The 26,551-nt window shown below is 36.4% G+C and overlaps 1 protein-coding gene across 2 annotated transcripts in view; it reads right to left on the minus strand.

Annotated features, from left to right (window-relative positions):
- LOC150108267 (uncharacterized) overlaps nt 1-26,551 on the minus strand; it is a 709,268-nt gene that overhangs the window by 179,512 nt on the left and 503,205 nt on the right. For both annotated transcript variants that reach the window (XR_016548127.1, XM_090390670.1), the window contains exons 35-36: nt 22,443-22,517; nt 13,540-13,611 (exon numbers count right to left, since the gene is read on the minus strand). Coding sequence is in view for 1 of the 2 variants with exons in the window: in XM_090390670.1 (XP_090246796.1) it covers nt 13,540-13,611; nt 22,443-22,517 (147 nt within the window). In the remaining variant the exon portion in view is untranslated. The remainder of the gene's footprint in view (nt 1-13,539; nt 13,612-22,442; nt 22,518-26,551) is intronic.

The raw sequence follows: 26,551 nt of genomic DNA on the forward strand, positions 1-26,551 counted from the left end.
CATTCATTGTTGCAGCATTCCAGCTATGAAAGTTGTTCGAGATTTAAAAAAGTTTCTATTTATTTATGTATTATATTTTGCAGTGCTCGAAATAGAAATTTAGAAGTGCCGGTAACCCTTCCAAGGTTCGATTTGCATTGTATCGGCTTTGGCACACAAACCTTTTGCACATAAGGAATATCAACAATGTGTTGGTCAGAAACTCATGACGGTTGATGTAGGATGCACCAAATCAAGTTAATGTTAATTCCATAAAAGTGAGTAACTCATAGCTTAGTACAGAAAGTGCTAAGCTATGAGTTACTCACTTTTATGCTATTAAACTGCTATTAAACTCACTATGAGTTTAATAGCATTTTTTGTTTAACCGGGTTTCTTGTAACTGGAGTTTGAAAACTAAATTAAGCTTTTCAACATAATTATAAGTTCTTTCCTCATAGCATTTTCATAAAATTCTTTGCATCAAGTTATATTAGGGGTATGTAATATTTAACCAGCCCATGTCGAGCACTGCAAATTTGTTTGGTTTCTCTATTTTAAAAAATAAGAGAATGGAAGCACACACCTAAAGAGCAGGGCCCCTGGCGGCCCTGCTCTTTACACCGTTACCTTAAAACGGCCTTGGGTATATGTATGGATGGAAGCCTGTATGTTGATATGGTCAATGCATGATTGTGTTAGTGAAATGTTGAGTATTTCTTCTCTTGTTGGAGAGTTTATGGTAGGGTTTTTATGTTGTACTGACTTAGTATATCAAGGTATGTGTAAGTGGTTGAAGAAGCATGATCAAGAGTATTTATGTTAATGTTTCCTATTAGGATGCGCCGATGTGTTACGGGGGTTCAATGCCAATTAGCCGATTCTAATTCATGAAAAAAACTGAGTGCATTATTATCTGGGAGTCTGTATATCAGTGGGTCACCCAGAGCAGGAGTAGGAGATCCTGGCTCCCCCAAAGAAAAAGGAAAAAAACACTAGAAAATTTTCCAAAAATTTTTTCCTAATTAAAATTCATTTTTTTTATTTATTTTATGTTGTCATGTCTTCTATTTCTATACTACTTATGAATTAGCGATTATTGCAGATGCTCAGTCATAGGTCGTATGCAATGTGTCGTGTGTATTCTCGATTCGTCTACTCCCCTCCCCGAAGATTAAATCCTCAGTGCGCTACTGCTGTATATTATGTTTATTGTGTATGTGATACTATGTTCGTCATTATTTGTTATTTCTAAAATGACTGGTTTGAAATGAGTTTTTCGGTCACTGTATTTTTTCTTTGATAAATGCGACGATGCCAACTCCCCTTTTGTTTGGTCTACATAAGTTATGGGACTAGTTATTAATGTATACATAAGTTTCTCTGTTATTTATTGCAACTTCAGTCAGGATTAGTATTTCTATTTTTATCAAGTTGTAGTTGAGGAGTTTTATTAATGCAAGCCAGAGTTTCTTTATACTTCTTATGTTTGTGTGTATAATAGTGAAGTCGGTATTGGTGAAAGTGTTGTCTGTCCATTTTTTCAAAGAGTCAAAGACTTTTAAATTTATATTTTCTGACTGGATATGTTCACCGAGATTTGAGATCTCTATGATATAGTTTTTAAAATAATTTAAAATCTTGTTCTTAATGATGGGGAGAGTTAATGTATTATATTGGTAGACTGCATAGGTCAGATTCTCTTGCAATTATATAAATTCGAGTGTTTTCATTCTGCTCATAAATATCTGTGAATCCTTAGTCCACAGGAACTTGTAGTTTTTGTTTTCCTGGTATAAAAAATTTTTGAAGTATAGAGTCCAGTGTTCAGATATATAGATTGGAGTTCAGAGTTTCTTGTCAGTTAGGATCGATGTTGTGAGCCTTGTTTTCTTGTTTCTGTGTGAATTCAGTCTCTCAGACTTCTGCTGGTAAAATGAGTGATGCTTGGTGGCAGTCTCTTTATTTTTTTTTGGTTCTTGATTAACAGAGATGATGTCTGTGGTTTTGACTGGAATGCCATTTTGGAGCCAATCAGTTACACTATGGTGCTCAAATATGATTATTATTAACATATGACCTTCATGGAGTCGGAGACTCATTGTGGGAGGTGCACACAATGCTCATCCAACCATGCTTTAAACTGATTCAATGTGTCTACATTCACAACATGCTCAGGCAATGCATTTCACTCACCAACCACTCTCCATACAAAGAACCTTCTTCTCACTCCTCTGCTCAAACCCTACTTATACAGTTTCCAGCAATGGCCTTTGTTCTACCCATTTCCCATTCTATGAAAAATCTCTTCCATGTCAACCTGATAACAACCCCTGACTAGCTTATGTGTCTTAATCATATTATTATTATTATTAGACACCTCCAGGGAGTCCAAAGATTCATCAAGGGAGGGCACCTGCTCTACAACTCTCTCTCTCCACCAAATGACCACAACTACACCAACGCCATCTACCACTGACGACTACCACTAGTATTTCCACAGACAATCACAAACATCCATGCCCACGGCAGGATTCAAACCCGCAGCCTTTTGGCTGGAGAGTGGATACGCTAACCACTCGGCCAGCCAGGCTGACAAAAAATATCCCTCCCCTCATCCTCCTATTCACAAGGCTGTGCAACTTACAATCTCTCGATCTGTCCTCGTACTCCACATTCCAAACACCACTGATCTCTTTTGTGAATCTTCTCTGGATCCTTTCCAACATATCCTCATCACCTGTGCACAATACTTCATATGAGGCCTTATGAATGCCTTATACAATGGCATTCATAACCTCTCTATTTCTGCATGTCAGAATCCTCTAGCTCATTGCCATTATCTGATGTGGCATCTTTACAACTTGTGCAATGCAGTCCCTGAATTTCAGGTCCTTGTCCACCATCACTCTAAGATCTCTCATCTTCTCTACTTCCTTTCCCCACCAAGTGTATACTTTGCATCCCATCACTGCTTACCAAATCTCATAATTTTACACTTTGCAACACTGAACTGACAGTTCCAGATCTTCTGCCTTTTCCTTTGGTATTCCTCTATTCAAAGTTCTTTTTTTCATTCTTTTTATTATTATTAGTTTATTATTTTTATATAATACAGCAATCCTTCGAGTAATGCACCTAATGCATTCTTTAAAGCAGGCGCATTAATCGAACATAATAACCTATGGGAAAAAGTATAATTCGTTGCTCAAATGTCTTTTCTAACCTTTATTTTTTTCATAATTAGGGTATATTTTAAGGCCTAGTTAAAGGAAAACCATGAAACTGAAAGACAATAAAACATATTGAGAATATAAATTTATTATTCTCCTTCTTAATAAAGAATTGAGCTAATGTAGTTTGGCAAGCATTCTCTTTCTTTTTTTCATACAACTCATCATATATCCCTATCGCCTCTTCTACCACTTCTGCAAATTTTACTGCTCTCTTCATCAGGGTCAGCCTCGAAGCACTGCTGCATAAAAACTTCAATTGTATGAAAAAATATTTGCAAATTGTTTCTGTGAAATCTCTTTGGGCTTATCAGTGATTACATTTTCTTCATATCTTCAGGATCTTCCCCTTGTGCATTTAAATTTAGCAGGTGGGAATCACTCAATTTCTCAGAATGAGATTTAATTAACTTAGATTCAATTGAAAAGCCTCTAAAATTATTTGCACATTGTGGAAGAATGTGCTTACAAATGGCTCGCATATTGCTAGTAATTTCATTCGTGACTTTATAACCAGGCTGAGATTTCTCTGATTTGGCAAGAAAAGTCTTGGAAGACATTTGTTTCCAAAAAAAAAAAAAAGTTCATTGAAATTTGTTTAATTGAAATATTTGTTGGTCACAATAGCCCTCCCCCCATATTCCACAATTTTCTTAAAAATCTGTGGATAATTTGCAGCCACCTCCTTATCTACACTTGCAACTTCGCCTGTGATTCAAACATTATGTTGGCTATTTCTCTTTTTGAAATGCTCACACCACCCAGCACTAGCGTGGAATTCTTCTTCTTTTCCATCATTGACAGTGCTTTCTTTCAAGGTTGCAAAGAGACTTAATGCTTTTGATTTAATAAGGTCAGTGCTTAGCGGGATCCATTTTTGGTTACACTCTTCAATCCATATAGAAAGAAGTCTCTCTCTCTAATTCAATCATTATAATACTTTGATTTCGAGTGAATGCATGATGAACTTGAAGCAGCCTTACATTTCTCTTTGTATTCAGCAGCTTTGCTTAAAATTGCTTACATAGTTGATTCACATATTTTTAACTGCAAAGGAGACACAAGTATGATAATCAAAATGCTAAGTAATTAGCAAACGACATAAATTTTGGCGGGAAATTTGGAACATAGTATGCATGAAAATAGTGTAGTACTGTGTGCCATTAAAAATGAATTTGTAAAATGTTTTAAATTGGTAATTAAATTATTTCATCCTGGTGAGTGATTTTTTAAAATAGTTAGCCATAAAAATGTATAGACCGAAAATTTTTAAAATCTATAACATTTATTTTTAAGATGTATATAGATGCACTAATCGGAGGTGCAATTTATATTGCTTCTTCAATAAAGCAACATAAGTTGGGCCTCCCTCGATGAGTCTAAGGACTCTCCTTGGAGCTGCCCATAATAATAATAATAATAATAATAATAATAATAATAAATTGGAAAAGAGGAATCAGTATCCCATAATAAGGTAATTTTTGAGGGACAACTATCTCAAGCAACATGTAGCGGAGGGAGAATGAAGATCAGGTGTATTTAGTCAGATGTCATTGTGAATACTTATACCTGGAATGAAAGAGAGAGAGAATCACATGATCATAACCTGTGGTGAGTAGACATGTAAAAGTTTCAAGAAAAAAAAGGATTAATGTGAAATTATGAAGTATATGATTACAAATATTCATTTTATTATCATTATTTGCAACTCCCATGGAGCTACAAGATTCATCATGGGAGGCCAATCACACAACAATACAAAGTCTATCATACCATTACTTAAACTCATTTACCATTCATAGTATATCATATCAGGCAATGCATCCCATGGCCCAACCACACTCCATGCAAAAAAAAGCTTCTCTCTCCCCCTCACTTGCTCCTCAACAGAGTATGTAGACTGCATACATACATATGTATTATTATTCCAAACTTCACCTTACATTTAGTTGTGTAAACAGATATCCACTTGTCTATGTTGTCCAGCTTATCTAAATTCTCTTGAAAGGCTGCCACATTGGCACTAATTACTAATCTACTAATTACAACCAAATCTGAGCACAATAAATCTAGGTGTGGTCTGATCAGAGCTTTATAATGGAATCATTGCTCATTCTACTCTTCAATCTCTGCTGGTCAACATCTTCTGAGATTTGCAGCAATCTCCCCTGAAATCCATTGACAATGTCACTGATATTATGTTGGAGGTTTAATGGATTTTTTACAACACTCAAAAAGAATTAAATTATAATTTAATACTTCCTATATTTCGTCCTAGTCACTAGGACATCTACGGGGATTACAAAAACAATTAATGTAACATGCACACAAAAAAGTTCACAAACTCTCCCACCACCACCTCTCACAACAATATGGCATCATTAAAACCCTTACCAAGAGAGCCCACAATCTTTGTTCCAGTGGAACCGCCCTCACTACCGAGCTTAACCGCATACACAGAACTTTCCTCTCCAATGGCTACAGCGAACACAGTATCAAAAAAATAATCAATTCCTCCCCCATTCCCCATCCCTCTCATCAACAAGATTTTAAAAATACCATCACCATACCCTACATCCGAGGCACTTCGGAAAAAATAGCCAAGATACTAAAAAAGTATAACCTACACACAGCATACAAGCCCTACTGCAAACTTGCTACCATTATCCGTTCTATGAAAGATCAGCTCCCTCCTCTCTCTCTCTGCCTGGAGTTTACAAAGTACCCTGTTCCTGTAAGCTTGCGTACTTTGGACAGACAGGCAGATCAGCATCCATCCGCCTGGAGGAACACAAGTCGTACATCGTTAAACACAACTATGGCCATTCAGGCTTGGCTGACCATGTTTTGGACACCACCCACAGAGTATCATGGAAGAAAACCACCATGCTCCACCACAGCAAATTCAAGAAAGAGAGACTTTTCTTAGAAGCAGCAGCAGCTCTCAGAAACCAACAAAATCTTAACAAATACGGTTGCATTAAGCTTCCGAAGATTTGGGAAACACTCATCACCAGAGGTCCCACCTTACATTCCAGGCCACCTACTACCGCCCTTAGAGGGCGCTCCACTTAGATAGGACTTTAGTGTCACCCACGTGGTTGGGCTTAGTATTGTAAGTTTTTGTGTGCATGTTACATTAATCGTTTTTGTAATCCCCGTAGATGTCCTAGTGACTAGGACGAAATATAGGAAGTATTAAATTCTAATTTAATTCTTTTTGAGTGTTGTAAAAAATCCATTAAACCTCCAACATAATGTCCTCACAGCACTTAAGCCTCTACACAAGAATGTCACTGATACTGAGACCTGTGGAGCCCCACTTGTAACCTTCTGCTTCTTCAATAAATCCCCCCCCCCTCATAGACAACTCTCTGATATCTGTCACACTCAATCCTAAATCCAATTCAGTAACCCAATATTTAAGTTTGTGCTATAACTTAAATATTATCTTATCATGTAGCACCTTGTCAAATGCCTTTGTAAAATAAAAATAAAATTTAAAAAATGGCAGTATATGCCTTTTCTTTTCAATTGCTGTTACTTTATGTAAAAGGCAATTAGATTATTAAAACAAAAACACCCTTTAACAAATCCATACTGATCATCACAGATAACAATTACAGAAGAAATACAAACACATCCATTGGATCACCAGCCTTATGCAATGGCAATACCTCTCCTCCTTCCTCTCCTTGGATATCTTTCCCTACATACTCAAGCACATTCTTATAAAACAGATGGTGAAATCCCCTCTAGTCCCATTGCCTTACTGTCATACAAAGTATTTAGTATATACTCTCCTCATGCATATTTAAACCTTGAATCCTCCCCATGCATCTACTAATATAACCTACTTTTTCCAAGATGAAATACCTCAATAAAGTAATCATTAAAGAACTACACTGCATTTTCTGCATCAGTTATTTTTATTACTCCCATTTTCATCTAACAATATCATTCTTCCATAATCATTTCTCCTCCTATTGCCACATGACAAAAGCACACCTCTGAATTTACTTTTCAGAGCTAATTATTATTATTATTATTTGACACCTCCAGGAAGTCCAAGACTCATTGAGGGAGGGCACCTACTCTACAACTCTCCGTCTCCACCACACAATCTCATTTACCTGTCATCCACTAACCACATCATCTACACCAATGCCATCTACTGTCCATCACTGAAACTGAACCATGATTCATGAACCATGAACTAAAAACTGAACCGTGCATTCAGCTTCTTGTTCTGAAAACTTCTGCGAATTCTGCTAAGTCTGCGAGTTATTGTATACATAATTTCGACACTATTCTTTGTAGCCCCAAATATAGCTGAACTGAAAACTGGAAGGGTTCGACATTTTTTTGTAAAAGTTTCAAATACGGAATCCAAATAAAATTTTTTAATTAATAAATGTAATAAATAAATAAATTTACTGAACGTAAGTTAGTAGGCCTAATACTGAGATGACTAGGCTTTTCCTCCTGGAAATAGGCAAATCAGACAAGAAAAACAATAAGAATCGATATTGTTTCATAATTATTCCTTAGTAAAGCAGCATTGCTATACCAACAATCATTATATTGAGGAGGATGAGGGAAAATAGTATTAATCATTAATATTACAACTACTACTACTAATAATAATAAATTGATTCTTTGATGTAAATATTTTTCACAATATAATAATAAAATATACAGGAATTCAGAGTAAAAATATTGGAAAACTTGAAAAAAATTCATTCCTGAAGATTTTTCAATCACGTTTCACTTATTTACTCCTATTTCTGTTATTCCTCAACGACAGGAGTGCCACATGCACTTATCTCCCGAATAACCTCGAAAGCAAGTAATTGCAGTTAATAAGGGGAGGAATAGGCTAAGAATACTGAAGAGTATATGTGTGGGTATATTTCTGGGTTTTGAGGAGGTGATCGGTGCAGTTTGTTAAAAAATAAATAAAAGGTTAAAATATTCTCTAGGAAAGGAAAATAATAAAATAAGGAATGATGAATAAAGAGTCTTAAAAAACAAACCTGTAAACAAACAAGAGTGACTTGGTTGGTGAGAGTAGCTAAAGAGAGGTATGAACAGCAGTTAGCTAATGAAGCTAAAAAGAATCCTAGGGAGTTCTTTCGATATGTAGCCAGCAAAAGAAAGAATGATTATGGAAGGATGACATTGATTGGAGGAAATGGTATAAAGACAGCTGTTGCAGAATGTGTGGCGGAGATACTTAATGAGCAGTTCATAAAGATCTTTCAATCTTGTGAATGTGACTTCATGGAGAGATTGAGAGCAGTTGATGATGGGGAGGAGAGACTGACTGTAAGTGAGCAAGAGGTGTTTGGGGAGTTGAGTAAACTAGATGTAAATAAGGCTGTGGGACTTGATAATATATCACCACGTATTCTGAAGGAATGTGCCAGAGAGTTGACACCTGCCTTGACATATTTTTTTAATACGAGTCTTGCACTTGGTCAAGTCCCTAAAGAGTGGAAGGAGAGCAAGATTGTGCCACTTCATAAAGGAGGTGATCGAACTCAAGCATCAAACTATAGGCCTATCTGTGTGTCAGGTGTTGTGGTTAAGTTGTTGGAGAAGCTTGTGAGAACTAGGATCCAGAGTTGGGTTGACAACAATAGTATAATCTTTGATGGACAGCATGGATTTGCTAAAGGGAGGTCGTGTTTTAGTAATCTACTTACTTATTACAATAAAGTGACTGCTTCCTTGGACAGAGGAGAAGGATACACAGTAATATACTTGGATTTCGCAAAAGCTTTTGATAGAGTACCTCATGATAACTTGACAGTCAAACTAGAGCAGATGGGGTTGGATATTAGATTAGTGCTTGGATTGGAGACTGGCTATCTGATAGGTATCAACAAGTTGTGTATGGGGGTGCAATATCCAGGAAAAGGAAAGTCACTAGTGGAGTGCCTCAGGGATCTGTTTTAGGGCCATTACTATTTAACTTGTATATTAATGATATTGGCGAAGATTTGGATGGAGATATTCAGTTGTTTGCAGATGATGCAAAGTTGGGACGAACCATAAAGAGTAGTGAAGATGTTGTGGCCTTGCAAGAAGACTTGAATAAATTGAGTGATTGGGCAAGCAAATGGGGATGTGAGTTCAATGTTGCAAAATGTAAGGTTTTAAAATTTGGAAAACAAAGATAGGATGCAGAATTTATGCTTGGTGAGAATATATTGTTGGAAGTAGACGAAATAAGAGATCTGGGAGTGATAGTGGATAAGGATCTAAAATTTAGGGGACACATCGCCAAAATTGTGAAGACAACACAAAGACTTCTGGGAATGATGAGGAGGACACTGACGTGTAGAAGTAGGGAGATTCTTGTTCCATTGTATAAGGCTTTGATTAGGCCACACATGGACTATTGTGCCCAGATTTGGTCACCTGGTTTTCAGAAGGATGAAGAGATGTTGGAAAGGGTCCAAAGGCGACTGACTAAGGTAGTTTCTGACCTCTGGAATGTTGAGTATGAGGAAAGATTGAAAAGATGTAATTTGCAGAGTCTAGGGGAGAGAAGGAAGAGGGGAGATATGATAGAGACCTACAAGTTGGTAAGGGGTTGTTATAGGATCAATGGTGGAGAAGTTCTACAGCGAATAGTGGGAGATCAGGGGAGAACCAGAGGTCATTCCTGGAAACTATATAAAGAGGGTGTGAGTAGGGGAGTGAGAGGCAGGTTTTTTTCGTGCAGAGTTGTGAATGATTGGAATGCCTTGCCTGAGAGTGTGGTGTCTGCAAGGAGTTTGAATGTGTTTAAGACCCGGTATGATGAGATGTGTGTGAGATAAAAGGACCTCCTAGATGAGTCTTTGACTCCATGAGGTCTTGTTTAATAATAATAATAATAATAATAAACCTTTTAGAAGCATACTCATCTGGTGTTATATTTAGATGAGTAGTGGGTGGAAGTCTTATTCGACTTTTGAAGGATGCCAGTGGTCGGCAGATCACAGTTAGAAAACACAGTGCTAAAGGAAATTGGAATTGGGTTGAGTTCTTTTGAATTAAGGAAGAGGCAACTGGCCTTAAATGCCTGCGTGTTTTTCCAATTCGGTTCGCTTGTTTTTCGGCAAGAAAAAAACCAAGTTTCAGAGAGGAAAAACCTTCCATCCTCGTATGAGACAGGCTAACTCACCTTCAGGTTAAACGCCCTGATTAAGGCGCTTGACATCCTTGATAAAACGTAAGCTGAAGTCCTTTTCAGCAGTTTCATTAAATGAGCTGTAGAATTTTTCTCTTCTCGGTTTCTGCAGTTTTGTAGAAAATAAGTTTAGGATGGAGGACATTTTTTATACATTCATGCCAAGTTTTTTTGTAGTCTTCCATTTTCCAGAGATGAGATGTTTCTTAAAGTTGATTTTTCTGTTTTGGAATTTTCGAGTTGGTTCGAAAATATGGCTGAACAATGTGACCACACATGATCGCATTGTTGAGCCATTTTTTCTATGAGGAGATGATTACGAGGGTGGCATACCTAAATATGCTAGAGAAATTTGTGCTTCCCCAGATTGAGAATGTGTAGGGCCTCATTTTCCAACATGATGGAACAACTCCACATTATGGCGACTGCGCATATCCCACTGCTTGTGGCCACTGCGCAGTCCCAATTTGATTCCGACGGATTTCTTCTTTTGCGTATATTTATATTTGTGTATAAATAATTAAGTAAAAGAGTTTTTTTAAAGGGAAGGGGTGGAAAAATATGCTACTGCACGTGGTGACAAAATTTCTAGGGTCGGCCCTGGGGCCAGTCCTGGTGAATATGGTGTTTGAGGTAGATATTGAAATCCCAAGTCGTATATTGTCTGTTGGATTTCATAAGCAGGTGCATTGTCCTGCAAAAGCAACATGCCTCTGCTTAGTTTCTCGAACCGATTTTCCTTCAGTACCTCCTTCAATTCCTTCAGAGCTGCTGTAACAGTTTTACCTTTCTTGAGGTAAGGTAAGGATTACACCATCCATATCCTAAAAGACAATGGCAAGAACTTTCCCTGCTGACCGTTTGGTTCGAAACTTCTTTGGCCATGGAGAACCTTTGTGTCTTCACTCCATTGACTGTTGTTTGTTCTCTGGGTCATAGTGACGAAGCCATGTTTCATCAACGGTTAGAATATGAGCTAAAAAATTTCACGAGGATGAAATCCCTTTATGAAATGTTCTTTTAACATCTCAACTATACCCGCCTCAGTGGATATCATTCACTGCAACCAGTATGCCCCGCCAAAAAATCGCTTTCCGAACGAAGTAGGATAAATAGTAGTTATAAATAGTAAGATAATAAAAAGATATATACCTCTCAAAATAATCCAAAACAAACCAAAAAAAAAAAAAAATGCACACACACATCTTCGCCCCCCCACACCTTATAATTCATTTTTCAGTGAACTGTATTTTCGATGAATTGTGATTTTTCGATGAATTGTTGTTTTTCGATCAATTGAGTTTTGATGAATTGTCTTTTCGATTAACTGCTCATCAGTGAATTGCTTTTTTGGGGAATTGTCTTTCGATGAATTGCTTTTTCGATTAATTGTTGTTCGATAAACTGATTTTCGATGAATTGTTTATTTGGTGAATTGCTTTTTCGATGAATTGTTGTTCGATGAATTGTCTTTCGGTAAACTGTTTTTCGATGAACTCTCCGGATACCAATTTTTCTGTTTGTATACAGGAAATATATAACTTCTGCACTGATTTAACTATGGTATCTTTTTGGATCTGGCTGCCACTGATGAGACCTAAAAAAAAAAGCGTCAAAACTGATCTGGGTAATGGCTTTATCAATAATGTTTCTGCATTAGGGGATACTGAGGCAACTGATGTGGAGCTCATAGCCTCCATATATAAGTAGAGTAGTCACGAAGATACTTTAAGTGCAAACTTTGGTTTTCATCTGGGTGGGTAAAGGATTAAAAAGAGTTATTGCATTCAATAACTTCATGAGCCATTCCTCTGAGACTTATAAGGAACACAGCAATAAATACAAATTAATCTAGTAAAATATTTTTTCTCAGTGTATACTCTACGCACCTCATAACAGAATATCTGATGACTTATAGTTTGCATTCATATTATTTCAATATTATCACTCACTTCACATCCATGTTTTCGTCTAAATCTGTACATTATTATTATTATCATTATTATTTGAGACTCCCAGAGAGTCAATCAAAAAATAAAACTGCTTCTTACCTATTTACTCTTTTCTTTCTTTTGCAACTTCCAGGAGTGAATTACTTGTCCTACCATATAAAAAGTCTTCTTCAGTGTCAATCTGGTAAATACCTCTCAAGAGCTTAAATGTTTCAATCATACCATTCCTTTGTCTTCTATCTACTAAACGCAGCATTTTACATGTCCATAGTTGCCAGCAAAGGTTGGTCGATTGGTAGAGCCTCTGCTACTAATGGCTCAAGCAAAAAGTTAAGCAAATTTGAGCGTGGGTTAGTAGTTGGAAGGGATTAATTGTTCGATGCTGTTGGCACAATCTCCCTCGATGAGTTTTTGGACTCCCTGGAGGTGTCACATAATAATAATAGTTTATCTTCACATTAATGTTCTATAGATGTAATATATTTTTGTTATCCACCTTTGTGCCTTGCCAAGTTACTTCATTTCCTTCAAATCTGAATGACTAGATCTCAGCACAATAATTAATTTGTGGTCTGATCACAGCCTTATACAATGGAACCACTACCCCTTATCTCTGCTGATCACCATTCATCCTTCTCAGTATTGCAGCCTCTGGGTTGTCTTCCTTTACACACTTGCTATATATGTGCCCTGCATTTCAAATTTCTACCTACCATCACCTCAAGATCTCTTTAATCCTGCTCCTCTTCCTCCAATATAATTCTACCAACAGAGTATGCTGCTTCTCATAAGTGGGTCCCAAATTTCAAGCTTACACATTTAGCTGCATTGAACCATGAAGATGTGAATGATTAATCCTTAAGCGGGCCTACATTTAAGATAACATATTCTAAGTCTCATATTATTCTAAAAACGACGTACAATACTATAAATATGGTACGTCAGTCTTAGAATAATATGAAATAAATCACTTGACTAATAAGATATTAATAAGATCTTAATGACTGTTTTATAGTAATCTTCTATATTCATTGAAAAAATCCCTCACTAAAAAATTAATAAAATATTTTCTGATATTTTATAATAGTTTATATAAAGCTGATGGTTATAAATACAATTTTACATAAAATAATTTATTTTTTAACAAAAAATATCTATAAAATAAGATGCTATTGTAAATATTAATACTTACAATGTTCGGAGTCTTGACATTGTCCAAAATGTATTTCTCTTTAATACAGATAATGACATTCCAGTCAGATTTCTAAGATATGTTGATTCAATAATAAATCAATGTTCATTATCAATATATATGTTCAGTTTAGAATTATCATGCTTACATTTAATAACATAGCTTGCATTCCAAAATCAAGAAATAGATCCCTTTCAAATCAAATTTCAAATATTAATATGAAAGAAATAGTTTGCAGAAGGTTTATTCTCCAAGAGGAACAATGAGAGGGGCAATTAAGGCTTTGGTGTAGGAACAAATTATTTGAATGAAGAGAAGGAGAATGTGAGGATGGATATCAGGAGATAACAGTGCAGTAGGGAAAGTGGTTAGTGTACTACCCAAGTGTTGAACTGAGTGATTTGAAGTGACAGTGGCTAAACAGATAAATGGCATCTTGAAAGAGTACAGTTTTTTGATATAGCTACTTGAGGAGGGTGAGATATGGTTTGTGAATATGTAAAATAAATTTCAGGGATGGATGAAACAATATGAGGGTTATAAACTACAGTTGATTGAGTTCAGAATAAATAATCTGAGAAGGCTGTTGTTAGAAATGAGGAGGAATAGAGATGAGAGCAAATTAAGGTGAAGGAGAAATTTGAGAAAGTAGAGGATGTGTGTGTGTGAAAGAACAGAGAGAATTATAGGTGAGATTGAAGCAGTGATTGTGAATATATATATATATATATATATATATATAGAGAGAGAGAGAGAGAGAGAGAGGATGAGAGATGCAAGGGGAAAAAAAGTGTACAAAATAGACAGAAATGGAAAGAGAGACAGCCTGATTAGAGAGCAAGATACAGAATAAATAGCATTAAAACAAGTAGTAGGGAATGGCTCAGGATAAATTATTTATTTATTATTATTACACCCTCCATGGAGTCGACAGACTCATTGTGAGGAGGTTCATTCAACTGACAAGGCATTAACACATTCTGGTAATGGATTTCATTCACTGACAATTCTCCATGTAAAAGATCTACTACTCCTCACACCCTTCTTTACCACACTTTTACATAACTTCCAGGAATGACCTCTGGTTCTTCCTCTTTCACCTTCTACTCTTTTTATAATCCCCCCCTCTGGATTAATCTGATAAAATCCTCTCACTAACTTAAACGTTCCTATCATATCAATCACCTCTCTTCCTCCTATCCACCAAACTCTGCAGGATTTGGAAAGCACAATAGGAGGGGGGAGCAGAGGGCCAACTGTTTACAGTCAAAAATGGATCACATTTTTTAGGACTGCCAAGAGTATAGAGAATAAGAGAGAAGAATTTTTGCAATGACTGAGCTGATTTGCCTAAAAGTAATTGGCATAGTTGGACAAAAGATATGTACTGATAGGAACAGAGAGAGAGAGAGAGAGAGAGAGAGAAGAAAAAAAAGGGCGGGTTGAATATGGTATTTTTCATGAGGATAGGTAGGATAAGAGAGGAAAGGGTGATGATAGTAATATAAGCCAAGGAATTTTTCCTTGCTCAAAGCAGAGATGCAGCAGGAGAAATAGGGGCAGCAGTTTTCAGGTAATGTGAAAGGGGAAAGAGGAGGTAGAATGAAATATTTAGTGAGATGTTCCCATAGGATTAGAAGTATTGAGAATTATAACAAGGAAATGATTACGAAAACTGCTATAGCAATTAAGAGACAGATGATCATCAGGATGATTACTTTTCTCCATGAAAATATTGATTATGAAGAGATAAATCCAGGAGCATGGAAAAATAATTTCTCGAATTACAGAGAATCAACCACTTCAAGTGGATTTGATCACTGAATCACAGAATGCTGTTGAGCATGAGGTGTTGAATATGACTCCAGTTAGTGAAAATGACCAAGAGGAACTTTTGCCAGCTATATGAGAGCTTCTCTGAGGAAAAGTTATATGTCTGCGTGTAAAATAAGGCACCAGTTATTATGTAAAAGGTCAGGAAATAAAATAAAGAATAGCAGGAAATGAGAAATTAGGCAAAAGAGGAGGTCAGTACTGTCTGGTGGCATTAATTAGCATGAAAGAATAAAGAACAACAGCAGTGTATATTTGGGTAGGTGTAAAATGGAAGAATAATGGAATAAAGAAAACAATCTGCAAGATGAAGAACGTATTGTATGTAATAAAGGTATGGAGAAAATAATAAGTTATGTATATATGAAGAGTATAACAAGCAGGGTAGGAGGGTGAAACTTAAGTAAAGAAAGTACTTTCAGTATGTAGCCAGTAGACAAAAAAAAAAAAAAAAAATTATTACACTGGATAACAAAATTTTACAAATCATGCCCCTCAGATTAATTTAGTCATTTCTTATAGATTTCAAGGCACTGAACACAAATATGATAATGAAAATGCAAAATTGGCTATGGTTTGTGAGAGATACACAATAGTTTCTTATATAATAGAGTAATACATACTTATCACATATAAGTATGTATTACGTATGTATAGAAGTGAACATATGTGATATGTCCACTTATATGTCCAACATTACTTTGCCTCTCTCTTGCATAGTTGCTCAGGATCATCTCTAGCAAGCATCCAACAGTAGTCAGTCAACATAAAAGTGGACCACTTTCTCTGGTATTGTTTCTCCATTGTTGCAATTTCTTGATGGAAAACATTCACCATGCTCATCACTAACCATGCCGCAGTTGTCAGGAAAGAAATTCAAGTGGGAATGGAGCAAGTAAATTTTTAAGGACATATTGCAGACAAGTTGGTGATACAGAGAGAACAACTTCTCAACCAGTTCCTTGTAGTTTGCTGCCCTGACATTTCCAAGGAAGTTATTGATACCGGGTGAAACGTGTCCCAAGCTTTTTTCTAATCTTCCCTGTAGCAGGTTGTCAAACAGCTCATCAATGAAGAGCTCTTGAATCTAAGGATCCAAAAAAACTCCCTCTTTAATTTTTACTTTGCTGAGTCGAAGGAATTTGTCAGGTACTTGAAAGCTGATCCAGTCTGGTCCATGGTTTTTATGAAATTTTTTTACCAGACTGAGTTTGATGCATAGAATTTTGTGCATTTCTGCCAGTGCTGGGTGTTGTACATTCTTCTCTGAAATCTTCTGAAATTTCCTCGCAGGCCAGTCGCTCTTTACATAGTGCAAAGTCCTTGCTTGGCTGTCCCATTCACACAAAAAAACAGCAGTACTTCGTATATCCCAGCTGCAGATCCATCAACGCAGACACTACCTTCAAGTCACCACAGACATGCCAGCCATACTTGCAGTATTAAAGATATCCAACAGCTGTTTTAGGTTTTCATAATGTTGTTGGAATGGATGGAAGTTGGATTCCATTATGCAGCAAAATTACATTGAGACTCAATTTTGAAAAGTCTATGAATAGTCACCATTCATGCAGGTCATGTTTGGTTCGAAGGGCATTCATCAGGCAATCTACATTGTAGCAGAACACAACCTCATCTTCCTTTCAGAAGTAAGGCACAAACTGCTCATGATGAGTGTGAAACAAAATCACTCAGACATTTTCCTTGAGAAGATTCCATTGTAGAAGTCTTGATCCTATTAACTCTGCTTTGGCCTTGGATAGCTCTAGATTGTGAACAAGATCATTCAGTTCTTGTGTGAGAATGTGTAGTGCAGTGCAGATGACCCACCATGGCCAACATATGGATCATCATTAGATGCCAAAGGCTCAGGAAAACCCAACATCGGTTTACTGCTTTCCTCATCATCCTCTGAATCGATGGAAAATTCTTTTGGAGGTTCAGGAACAGGAAGTCCTTCGCTGTGCAGAACTGGTCAGAGAGCAGATGGTATATTCAGGTATGCTATTGTGCACTTCTTTTTTCTCGTGATGCATCTCGAAGCAGGTGGTACCATGCAGAAGTAGCAGTCAATGGCATGATTCCCTGGCTACCTCCAAACCATAGGAACAGCAAATGATATCGACATATTACCGCCTTTCAGCCACTTCAGAAGATTCTAGCATATGTACCACAGCATGTGTCCGGGCCTTGTCCTGGTCCCTGATCTTACATCTGAAATAAAGCTGATATACGCCTTTTTCACAAATTGTATTAATATTGCAAATATTAATTGTGATTAATATTTGTGAGTGATTTGCACTATTAATACAAGTATGAGGCATCACTACCACTGGATTTACACTGCAGGGATCACTTGTGTAGTACTTATTAAGCAGGAGTAAATGGGAGTGTAGCCCAGGAAGTCACATAAACATTTGCTCACCCTAAAAAAATTCACTTTATACTAATGATTGCACCATCTTACGACAGCGACATCATGACTCAACTGCATTACATCAGCCAAAGATACAATAGCTCCTCGGGGTGCTGTGTATGATTGGCTGATGCAATATGTTGCAATCAGGAGTATGAAATACAGTGTTACCAAATGATACTTATGTACACAATGTAGACCTAGTCTCTCCTAAACAAGAGACAACTGATAGATTTTATTGTCATTTTTGTGTTCCGCACAGTGAAATTAGTAAAGAATCACTATTTTCCTTTTAAAGGCAAATTGTGTGTGTCCAGTTTTATAGAAGGGATAGAGAGATAACCACTACACTATAAAGGATATTATTATTATTATTATTATTATTACCATGTCAATGGAGTCAGCACACGCACACACATCATGGAAGGTTCATTCAACTGAAAGCATATTTATCATAGTGAATCTTAAAATCCTTAACACTCCTGCATTAACTGCATGTTCTAGGAATGCATTCCATTCACCCACAATTCTCCATGTAAAAAAATCTACTCCTCACATATCTCTTCACCACACTCTTGTATAAACTCCAGGAATGACCTCTGGAAAAAAAGCTATATATTGTATCTGGTTCTTCCTCGCTTGCCTTCTACAATTTTTACAATCTCCTCTGAATTAATCAGATAAAATCTCCTCACTAACTTATCATCTATCTATCTGACTTATCTATCATGTCATTCCTTTTCCTCTTATCCACCAAACTGTGCAATCCACATTCCTTCAACCTCTCCCTCCATAGCCAACATTCCAGAACCCTAATATTGTCTTAATCACTTATCTCTGGATCCTCTCTAATGTTTCCACATCACAATGAAAACCAGGTGACCAAATCTGAGCACAACTATTTAAGTGTGGTCTGACCAGTGCTTTATACAGTGGCACAACCACTTCCTTATCCCTATATGTTAGAGTAGTTCTTATCATAGCAGCACTACGATGTGCACTCTTTGCAACACTTGCAATATGCCATCTAAACTTCAGTCTACTGTCCACAATCACTCCCAAATCTCGAATCTCACCCACTTCGTGCAGTACAATTATGTCAATATAGTACACAGTATTATATTTCTGCAGCTCCAAAATGCAACACCTTACACTTATTAATATTAAAACTACAACCCCACTGTTTGTCCAAGTCAAACGTCTATTCAAATCTTCCTGAAGGGAAATGGCATCAGCAGTGCTACTAATAATTCTAACTTTGCATAGGGACTGATGGGATATCAGCACGTGTGGTAATAGACGTTCAGCTGAACTGGCTATTCCTTTGACCAGGCTGTTTAATACGAGTCTCTTAGCATACATTCTTTCCATTCCTGTGGAATATTCCCTGTTCCGATGTATCCAACTTTCAACCAATTACTATCTCAGGAATGGTGGTGAAGAATTTGGAAAAACTGGTTAGGGCTCACATTCAGAAATGGGTTGACAGTGAATCTCTACTTTACAATGAGCAACATGGGTTTACTAAGGGAAGGTCATGTTTTAGCAACTTGCTCACATTCTATAACAATGTTACCATTGAACCAAGGAGAATAGATACACCATGACACTTTTGGATTTTACTAAGGCTTTTGACAGAATTTTCTCTCATAATCTCCTTTTGTCTTTCTTACCATGCTAGTACTAAAAATCACAGTCGATCACCTGTGCTTTGTGTAGCTCATGAACTTGCTAATTGCATTTGTCTTCATATCCCCTCCAAAATTTTTTTTTTCCCTTTCAGCTCTTGCTTAATGAAGCAGCTGATCTTTCTAACTCCTGCCTCATTTATCCTCAATGTGCATTCTGATACTGTTTTCATAAAATTATCCCTTGGCATTTCCCATACATTATTTACATCCTTAGATTGAAGTTTCTTATGCAATGGCAGCGTAGCAGCCTTGTAATCATTGGTTCTATAGTCTTCTTAACCTAAAATTCCATATGCTTAGAATTCTCTGAAGTCAAGATTAAATAATCACTCTTGCCAGTTGAAAGTAAACTAGTTATGAACAAATCTGTTTCTCTGTCACCAGATCCAGCACTTTAAACTTGTCATCTTGTTTACATATTGATTCATGTGATCATCTCACACTGCTTAAATTTCATTCTCCTTCTCCATGTGTGCTTGCCTTCTTCCAATCCATTACTCCATAATTAAAGTCCCCATAAAAATAATCATCATACATGGTGCTATTATACTCCTATCCTATATCAGCAATGAACTATATGTTTTTTTTTTATCCCATTCTTTCTTTTCACACTGGATAGTTTTAAAAATACTACTCTCTTAGTTACATTTCTTCTGCTGACATCAGCATCATCCTTCTCCTATTCTGTTCTCTCTCTCTCTCTTTCTCTCTCTCTCTCTCTCTATATATATATATATATACATATATATATATATTTTTTTTCAGGGGGTATGTATATATATATATATATATGTACACACACATATACATACTACCTGAAAATGCAATATCCCTTATATTTTCCACTAATGTTGATCATTTTTATTCACACTGAACAAAATTCCTCACACTTATTCCTGATGCTCTCGTATTTATACAGATGAAATACAATATCTTTAAGGCTCACAACTACCCTTGCATCTTGTAATGACTACTGTATTCAGATTTAAGACCAGAGAAACTATATTTGGCATTTTTTGAATTTCCATGCTAACATTCACTTTTTTGCCTCAGGGGTTGAAGATTATTATTATTATTCATATCATTATTATTATTATCATCTGACCTCCATGGAGTTAGATACTCATTGTGGGAGGTACCGCACTATTGCACACAATGCTCATCCAACTGTGCCTTAAACTGATTCAATGTGTCTACATTCACAACACATTCAGGCAATGCATTCCACTCACCAACCACTCTCCATGCAAAGAATCTGCTCCTCGCACCCTTTTTATACAGTTTCCAGCAATGGTCCCTTGTTCTATTCCATTCTCCCATTCTATGAAAAATCTCTTTATTGTCAACCTGATAATAATAATAATAATAATAATAAATAATAACAACCACTGACTAGCTTATATGTCTCAATCATATTCCCCCCCCCCCCCCCCCGTCTTCCTATTCATGAGGTTCTGCAATTTACATTCTCTCAATCTGTCCTCGCATTCCACATTCCAATGGACCACTGACCACCTTTGTGAATTATTTTTGGACCCTTTCCAACATATCCTCGTCACCATGAAGATCTGGCAACCAAATCTGTGCACAATAATCCATATGAGGCCTGATCAGGGCCTTATACAATGGAATCATAACCTCTCTATTTCTGCGTGTCAGGGTTCTCTGCATCATTGCTATTAAATGTGGCCCCTGAATTTCAGGTCCTTGTCCACTGTCACTCCTAGATCTCTCATCTCCTCTACTTCTGTTAAAGTTCCCCACCAAGTGTATACTTTGCATCCCATCGTTGCTTACCAAATCTGAAAACCTTTCACTTGGCAATATTGAACTGACAGTTCCACCATTTGCATCTAATGGAGCTGTAATTCAGCCCACCATCCATTCCATGGAATTGGCAGACTCCTCATACTCATCATACATTTTTTACCTTTGTAGAGTACAAGAGCATGTAGCTTGTTTTCTTATACATATGTATTTTTCTGATGATAATCTCAATACAAAACGTCACTTGTTACTTTCTTAGTATTAAGTAAAGTATTTATTTTAACAAGTGTGTTCTGTCTCTCTAAATTCTCAACCATGAGCTCATCATGGGAGGTTTATTCAACTGACAATATATCATACTGAATCTTAAAATCTTTAACACTTCTTGCATTAACATGGAGAATTATCTGTGAATGCATTCCATTCACTGATAATTCTCCATGTAAAAAACCTGCTTCTCACATGCCTCTTCACTACACTCTTACACAACTTCCAGAGGTAAGATCCTGTGGAAGTTGTGTAAGATCCTGTGGTTCTTCCCCTCTTGCCTTCTATTCTTTTTATAATCCCCTCTGGATTAATCCAATACAATTCCCCTCACCAACTTAAACATTTCTATCATATCAATCATCCCTTTTCCTCCTATATACTAAACTCTGCAATCCACATTTCTTCAACCTCTCTCCATAGCCACCATTCCAGAGTCCTGATATTGTCATAGTCACTCTTCTCTGGACCCTCTCTAATCTTTCAACATCACAGTGAAAACCAGGTGACCAAATCTGGGCAACATAGTCCAAGTGTAGTCATACCAGTGCTTTATAGTGGCACAATCACCTCCTTATCCCTACATGTTAGAGTACTTTGTATCATAGAGTCACTACGGCTTGGCGTGTAGTGTTTGTAACACTTGCAATATGCTTCTAAACTTCAGTTTGATGTCAGCCATCACTCCCCAATCTCGAATCACTTTCTGCAGTATAGTACTGTCAATACAGTATATAGGCTTATATTTTTGCACTCCAAAATGCAACATCTTGCACTTATTAATGCTATAACATCCCTCCTTTGTTAGTTAATCAACTAACCTCTTTCCTTATTTTCTCATTTGATTCACTGCAATATCCAAGGCATGACAGTGCTACTAACTTATTACTCAAATAATAAAAATGAATCTAATATAATGTATTACTTACAAAACTGGAAGGCTTGTTAAACCAATGAATCCTTCAGGTTCTATCTGTGTTATTGTAGGATTATTTTCAAGGTATCTGTTTAAAAATAAAAATAAAAAAGAATAAGTGCCCATGATTTTAAAATAAATAAACTAAGAAACAATCAAATCCATTCATTGATCATCGTTTAGGATGCATGATCTCTTCCAGAAAATTTTTATCTACATTCACTTTCGTATGTTTGATGATTTTTAATTTACTGAAATTAATAAACTTTAATTTGTATTGACTACCTTAACACTGTGTTCAATATCCTGAGAATGTAAGGAAATATTATGCATTATTATATTTGAAACAAGCACCTGTCTAGGTCAGTTGGTAATGAGAGTGCTCTATGGTTGAAAAGACCAGAATCTGATTCCCATCTAGAATGTAAAGAACCATTAAAAGATGTTTATCACTATAGATGAATCCATGCACCATCTCATATGAAGTTGGCAGGATTCTCCTCAAGGAAACTAAGGTTTTTATCACAAAAATAGTTAAACCAACCTAAGAATAGATGAAACTGATAACCATAGCAGATTATACAGAAATAAATTTCTTACAACAGAATTAATTAGGTTTATTAAGAAACCAGAGGGGTCACAACTTCAAATCACACTTTTTTGTGATGCACCCCATAATTATATATCCACCAGGATATTGAATAAACAAAGATGAGTTGGCAATTTGATACTTAGTCAGTCAAGCTATATTATTATTATTATTATTATTAATATCAAACCGTCATGGAGTCAAAAGACTCCTTGCAGGAGACATACACACATGCACACTGTTACACACAAAGTCCATCAAACTGTGCTTTACATTGATTTAATGTATTTGCATTTACCACAATGTCAGGCAATGCATTAAACTCACCAACTACTCTCCATGCAGTGCCCCCTTGTTCTAACTCTTTATAAAATTAAATTTCTCAATCATATCCCCCTCTCTTCCTCCTATTCACAATGCTTTGCAAAATGCATTCCTTCAATCTTTCTTCATATCCCACATCTTAATCACCATGAAAAAACCCAAGGGGACTATATCTGTGCACAACGATCCATTTGAGACCTGATCAAGGCCGAATGGAACAAGAATCTCTTTATTTCTACAAGTTAAATGTCCTCTACATCATTCCCATTATCCAATGTGATGACTTCATGACTGATGCACTTGACCTCTGTTCCTGGCAGATATCATTAACTTAGCTTTTTCTGAATGTTGTCAATGCGTGAGGTTGTGATCAAGTGTGACACCAATGTAACAAGGATTACTTTCATGGATTAAAGTCCTATTAAAGAAATTTATTTTTAATTTTTCCATGAGCCTTATGGTTATTTAGGCATATTATCCCATAATCCCAGCAACAGTTTTGCTTGAGTTAAGGGATAGTCCCCAGGTTCAAGGTAGTTTTGCAGTGAGCTCAGATCTTTGCTCAGTGTTTCCTCAAGGTCTTGAAAGGTACTGGCTTGGGTGGGTGTGGTGATTTCTATGTCATCAATGTAGATATAATTTCAAATAGCTGTTGGAGGAATGTCACTTTGTTTATAAGTTGAATAAAGATAGGATGAGGACAGATCCTTGCAGCAGTCTGTCCTGTGGGATAATTTTTTTTTTTTTTTTAATTCAGATGAACCTTCATTTTCCTACTGGAAAGCATTTGCTCTAGTAGTTTTAGGAGTTTTTTTTGGCAGTTTATTATTATGGCTGTTTTATACAGTAAGTCTTACTTCCATATTGTGTCAAGCTGATGTTAGGTCTATGAAGGCTGTTTTTAAACCAGATCCATATAAAAGCTGGTGTATCCAGCTTTTATATGGATCTGCATTCCAGATTTGCTTTTGCATAGATTGCCAAGCGATATATTTTATCAGGTTTATCAATGGGAATGGGGTGTGGTGACTTTCTTGTAGAGGAGCCATGTTTACTTTGTGCCTACTAAGGATATTATTATTTAGTAGTTCCGAGTTTGATCTAGTAAATTCCAGCTGGAGGAATTTACTAGATCAAATTTACTAGATTCCAGACAATTCCAATGTTGTTTTTGTTCAGTTTTATTTTTTTTAGCGTAGAACCATTTCGTGGTTCCTGCCCACAAAAGATTTATTTGTAAACCTATAGTACATTTGTATGTGGGTAGGTTAAGGATTTTTTTTTTCCAATTTTTGTTGATTTTATATATTTTTTTGTATTGTTTAATTTATTTTTTACATGGACAGGAACCCTGCTCTAGAGAACCAAACATGAAACTTTTTGAACCCACTTTAGGCCTGTAATAAACAGGACAGTGGTCTCACACTGGGTGATGATATTCATCTCCCATCTAAATGATTTGGAGACTGTAGTGGACTTTTCAAACATAGCTCTCTGTCTAAGCTATGGAACTTTGTTAACCTGGACAATGTTCATGCCAGTATATCTGCTTTGAAAGTGCGTAATCATTTCTTGTAGTGTTCAGGATTCAGGATACCATTGTTAGCATTTGGACCCTGAGTTAAGGTATTAGTCAGAAGTTGCTACTTCCTAGCCAGGGGCTAGTGCAGGTTACCATCAATTCTCAAAACAGAGGCCATTCTTGATATGGTGCTTGTGCAGCTGCACCTTACATGGTGGACAATCAATGTGGTGGATAATCGGATAAAGGATGATACTAGTTATGAAACGTATAAGGTGCAGGCAAGAAGTGTTACATCTACTGTACAAAAAGCTATGTTTGATTATGAAAAAAAAAAAAAAAGATGGCACGCAGGTGGCAGATGCAAGAGATTGTTCAAGTAATTCATGCTAAGAGATAAGCAACCTGAAGCACATTGCAACACAGAGATGACTGCTCCAGGTGGAGGAACTCAGAATGAGGAAGAGGTAATAGATCTGTCTCATAAACTGAATAAATATCTGGCAATAGGGAATGACAGAATATTAGCAAGGATGCCCAAAGAGTGTTCGGCTGAACTGGACTGTGCCTGCAAACTGGCTGTATAATTTTACTGATGAGGGTAGGAAAGTCAGAGATATATTCTTTCCATTTCTTTCCACAGGAGCAGAAAGAATATATGAAAATTCTCCATCAGGATGGTGCAAAATTAATGTATCTAATCAACTGGTCACTATCGTAATCTCTAAAGTGGTGATGAATGAGAACAGAAAAGGGAAATATTACAATATAGATGGGCAAACATCTGAAAGAGTCATACAGGATACCAATAGATGAAATTTTTCATTTTATGGAAGGTGCAGAGAGGACGATAGAACACCCATGCAGTCCAGAAATTGTAGTCTCATATTATGGTTAATACATGACCTTGCTCAATGAGTCCCTGACTCCTGAAAGTAAGAGTAATTGGGAATGGATATGAAGCTGGTGGCATGGATAGGAAGTTTAGCTGATGGACAGTCACCAGAGAGTAGTGTATGGTAGAGTGAATACAGGAGAATGGCAGTGACTAAAGTAACTCCTCAGGATGCTGCTTTGGCTAATGTTGTTTAATTTTTTATATTATTGATATAGGGAATGATCAGTGGCGGCTTGTTGTTTGAAATTGTGGGGGTGCTGCAACTTTCGAAATATGCATACACATTGTAAGTACAGTGTTTGGATAAAATATCAAAATTATGGTAAAAATTAAAAAAAAAAATTAAACATGAAAAAATATTGTTTATTATCGATAAAATTATACAGTTTAGTATAATTCAAAATTACTTAAAAATAAAATCCATTATCATAACCCCAATAATGTTCTAAAATAAAAACTTATACTGTTATGCGTGCAAGCATATGCTTGCACGCATAGCAATATGACACTGTGGTAAACACAGTGCTGCTAGCGTCCTTCGCCTTCCTAAGTGCTACAAGATGGATTTTTATTATTTTTTATACAAAATAAGAGAATTGTATAGGATTGCTGATGATAAAATTAAATATTACAAGCAAATATAAATAAATTAATAAATATATTTATATATCGAGAAAAATTGGGGGTGCTGCGAGCTGCCCCTGGGAATGATGTGAGGGAAAATATCCAGTTGTTTGCTACTAATGCAACAATGAGGCAGTAATTATCTATTAGATAATTAACTAATTA

Source organism: Typopeltis vanoorti, chromosome 3 (assembly GCF_054136105.1).
Source record: "Typopeltis vanoorti isolate ZY-2024b chromosome 3, IOZ_Tvanoo_1.0, whole genome shotgun sequence".
NCBI lineage: Eukaryota > Metazoa > Arthropoda > Arachnida > Uropygi > Thelyphonidae > Typopeltis > Typopeltis vanoorti.